Source organism: Limulus polyphemus, unplaced genomic scaffold, assembly GCF_000517525.1.
Source record: "Limulus polyphemus unplaced genomic scaffold, Limulus_polyphemus-2.1.2 Scaffold9141, whole genome shotgun sequence".
Classification (NCBI taxonomy): Eukaryota; Metazoa; Arthropoda; class Merostomata; order Xiphosura; family Limulidae; genus Limulus; species Limulus polyphemus.
This window is the reverse complement of record NW_013674751.1, coordinates 21,839-24,881: the sequence shown is the minus strand read 5'-3', so window position 1 is coordinate 24,881 and position 3,043 is coordinate 21,839. Positions and strand designations below refer to the sequence as shown.

Genomic DNA, 3,043 nt, shown 5'->3' with positions numbered 1-3,043 from the left:
AACATTTCTTGAAAGGCTACACAACTAAAGAAGGCAATCAGCAGTTACCATAATGTGTCAGGTCCTTTATATCAAAAATAGAGTTTAATTTATACTCTGTACGATTGTTTTAGTGAAACATGTTTTGACTATGACTTACCATTTAACTTCTTATATGATGTTTTAAACAGCAAGATAATTTTGTTAATAAAGGAAGCTTTAAGGTAAAGTTTCAATATGAATTTAAATATTAAACTGATTAACAATTAAAACTTGAGAGTTTAATACTATAGATTTCATATGAAACTGAAAGCTTAATTAATGGAATGATTATTATTTAAAAAGATTTAAAACTTTCTTAAAGATGTTAAGGTTAAACACTCGTGTTTAGGCTACAAATGTATAACAGCATACATGTTATATGTTAAATATTTTAGCTATGTCTTCTTATTCAGTGCTTAACTAATTACCATCTTCATCATTTCATCTTCATGTTTTTTGAATTCTCTGATCTCATCTTTTAGACAAGTTGCATCCTGTAAACCAGCCTTCATACCCGAAAGTGTTAGATCAAGTCGTCCTTTTTCCTTTACTGGAAACAAAACCAGAACTTACTTTAATAAAAAAATGTTTTTGTTAAACAAGAGAGCCAATGAAGCAGATACAAAAATACATATTAAAACAACAACTATTTTGGATATTCACACAATCACAAGTCTGCTATTATGTGAAATAACCTCTAAAAATCAGAGGAGTATTATCAAAGTATACAAATACCTATCTTCAAATTTCAAAATGCTAATTCATGTTAATACTTTGCAATATTCTACATCATATCAGCTAAAATCTTGATCAAGTTTTCCTTTTTTCTTAATACAAAAAAACTAATTTTGATGAACTATATGCTAAACCACATTATTCATTTTCCCCTCCTCAAACACTATATATTCATAAGTTACACTCAGCTTTTACTGTTAATGTTTTAAGTTAATGATATTTTGAACCTGGAAAACTAGCTGTGTGTTATAAGCCATTTTAATAACTAGCTTAAAGAGATGAAAAGTAAGGTTTATCAACATAACCCAGCACAATGACTAGACAAAGTAAGTCTAGGCTTGCCAACTATTTGAAGAACAATTCTGGAATATAAATGCCACACCTACTTGTCACATCCTCTCTCATAAATTGCTAACACTTCTCTGACATTATATACTATACTATTTATAACCAATAGAAAGTTTTAATTTATCAAACGATGTAGTATATTATGTAACTATTTCACCTTCAGGTCAGACATTTTTCTCAAGGGAATCACATCAACACATTTAACTGAATTTTTAAAGGATCTTATCACATAGTTAGAAGGCCAGAACAATTAAGATATTTAAAGAACATTGTTTCTTTGTACATATTAATATTTTGTGTTATTAGGTGCAGTATTTAATCAAATAAAAAATGATTTAGTGTAGTATTACTATTAGTATAAAACAATGGCTTTAAGTTTCATCAAAGTAAAGGAGACCCAAGTAAGAACTATACGGGTGTTCTTTATTTATTAATGTAATAATTAGAAACTTATAAGGTTAGATTAGTTAATGAAAAATAATAATTATAATAAAAATACTTTATAAAGTCTGGTAATTCGATATAGTAATGTTACAAACTTCATGTTTGCAGAGTGACATTAAAGTGTTTTTTATTTTAAAATTTAAAGAAGCTATGTTCTGTCCCAATGAATCCAGGAGGGTTGGCAAGCCTAGACATAACTCAACACAATGAATAAACTAAGTTGTATTGACATTAAAGTGTTTTTTATTTTAAAAGTTTAAAGAAGCTATGTTCTGTCCCAATGAATCCAGGAGGGTTGGGAAGCCGAGACATAACTCAACACAATGAATAAACTAAGTTGCATTGACATAACACAGTCTGATGAATATACAGTCTTATCAACATAACACAAGCCTGATGAATATACAGTCTCATCGACATAACACAGCCTGATGAATATACAATTAGGGCCCTGCAAATCAAAATTTTTTCAAATCGAATTACAATTCAAATCATCCCAAAATATTAGTATCAAACCAGCTGGGGCATATATAGATTAGAGGGTATATCAGCTGTGCACATATAACTTATAGGGTATATCGGCTGTTATATATAGATTACAGGGTATATCAGCTGTGCATATATAGATTATATGGTATATCAGATGGGGCATATATAGATTATAAGGTATATCAGATGGGGCATATATAGATTATACGGTATATCAGATGGGGCATATATAGATTATAAGGTATATCAGATGGGGCATATATAGATTATAGGGTATATCAGCTGTACATATATAGATTATAAGGTATATCGGCTGTGCATATATAGATTATAAGGTATATCGGCTGTGCATATATAGATTATAGGGTATATCGGCTGTGCATATATAGATTATAAGGTATATCGGCTGTGCATATATAGATTATAAGGTATATCGGCTGTGCATATATAGATTATAGGGTATATCGGCTGAGCATATATAGATTAGAGGGTATATCGGCTGTGTATATATAGATTATAGGGTATATCGGCTGTGCATATATAGATTATAGGGTATATCGGCTGTGCATATATAGATTAGAGGGTATATCAGATGGGGCATATATAGATTATAGGGTATATCGGCTGTGCATATATAGATTAGAGGGTATATCAGATGGGGCATATATAGATTATAAGATATATCAGATGGGGCATATATAGATTATAGGGTATATCGGCTGTACATGTATAGATTATAAGGTATATCAGATGGGGCATATATAAATTATAGGGTATATCAGATGGGGCATATATATAGATTATAGGGTATATCAGATGGGGCATATATAGATTACAGGGTATATCAGATGGGGCATATATAGATTATAAGGTATATCAGATGGGGCATATATAGATTATAGGGTACATCAGTTGGGCCATATATAGATTATAAGGTATATCAGATGGGGCATATATAGATTATAAGGTATATCAGATGGGGCATATATAGATTATAAGGTATATC

At 30.2% G+C, this 3,043-nt stretch overlaps 1 protein-coding gene and 1 long non-coding RNA gene across 3 annotated transcripts in view; one reads left to right on the top strand and one right to left on the bottom strand.

The window, feature by feature from the left end:
- Window positions 1-3,043, bottom strand: part of LOC106475769 (BUD13 homolog) — a 19,303-nt gene that overhangs the window by 4,387 nt on the left and 11,873 nt on the right. For both annotated transcript variants that reach the window (XM_013936445.2, XM_022379809.1), the window contains exon 4: window positions 450-571. In XM_013936445.2, coding sequence (XP_013791899.1) covers window positions 450-571 — 122 coding nt within the window. The remainder of the gene's footprint in view (window positions 1-449; window positions 572-3,043) is intronic.
- The window catches only part of LOC111083338, a 1,606-nt gene continuing 1,457 nt past the window's right edge, over window positions 2,895-3,043 (top strand). The window contains exon 1 of the long non-coding RNA XR_002608975.1: window positions 2,895-3,036. This is a non-coding gene — a long non-coding RNA (uncharacterized LOC111083338). The remainder of the gene's footprint in view (window positions 3,037-3,043) is intronic.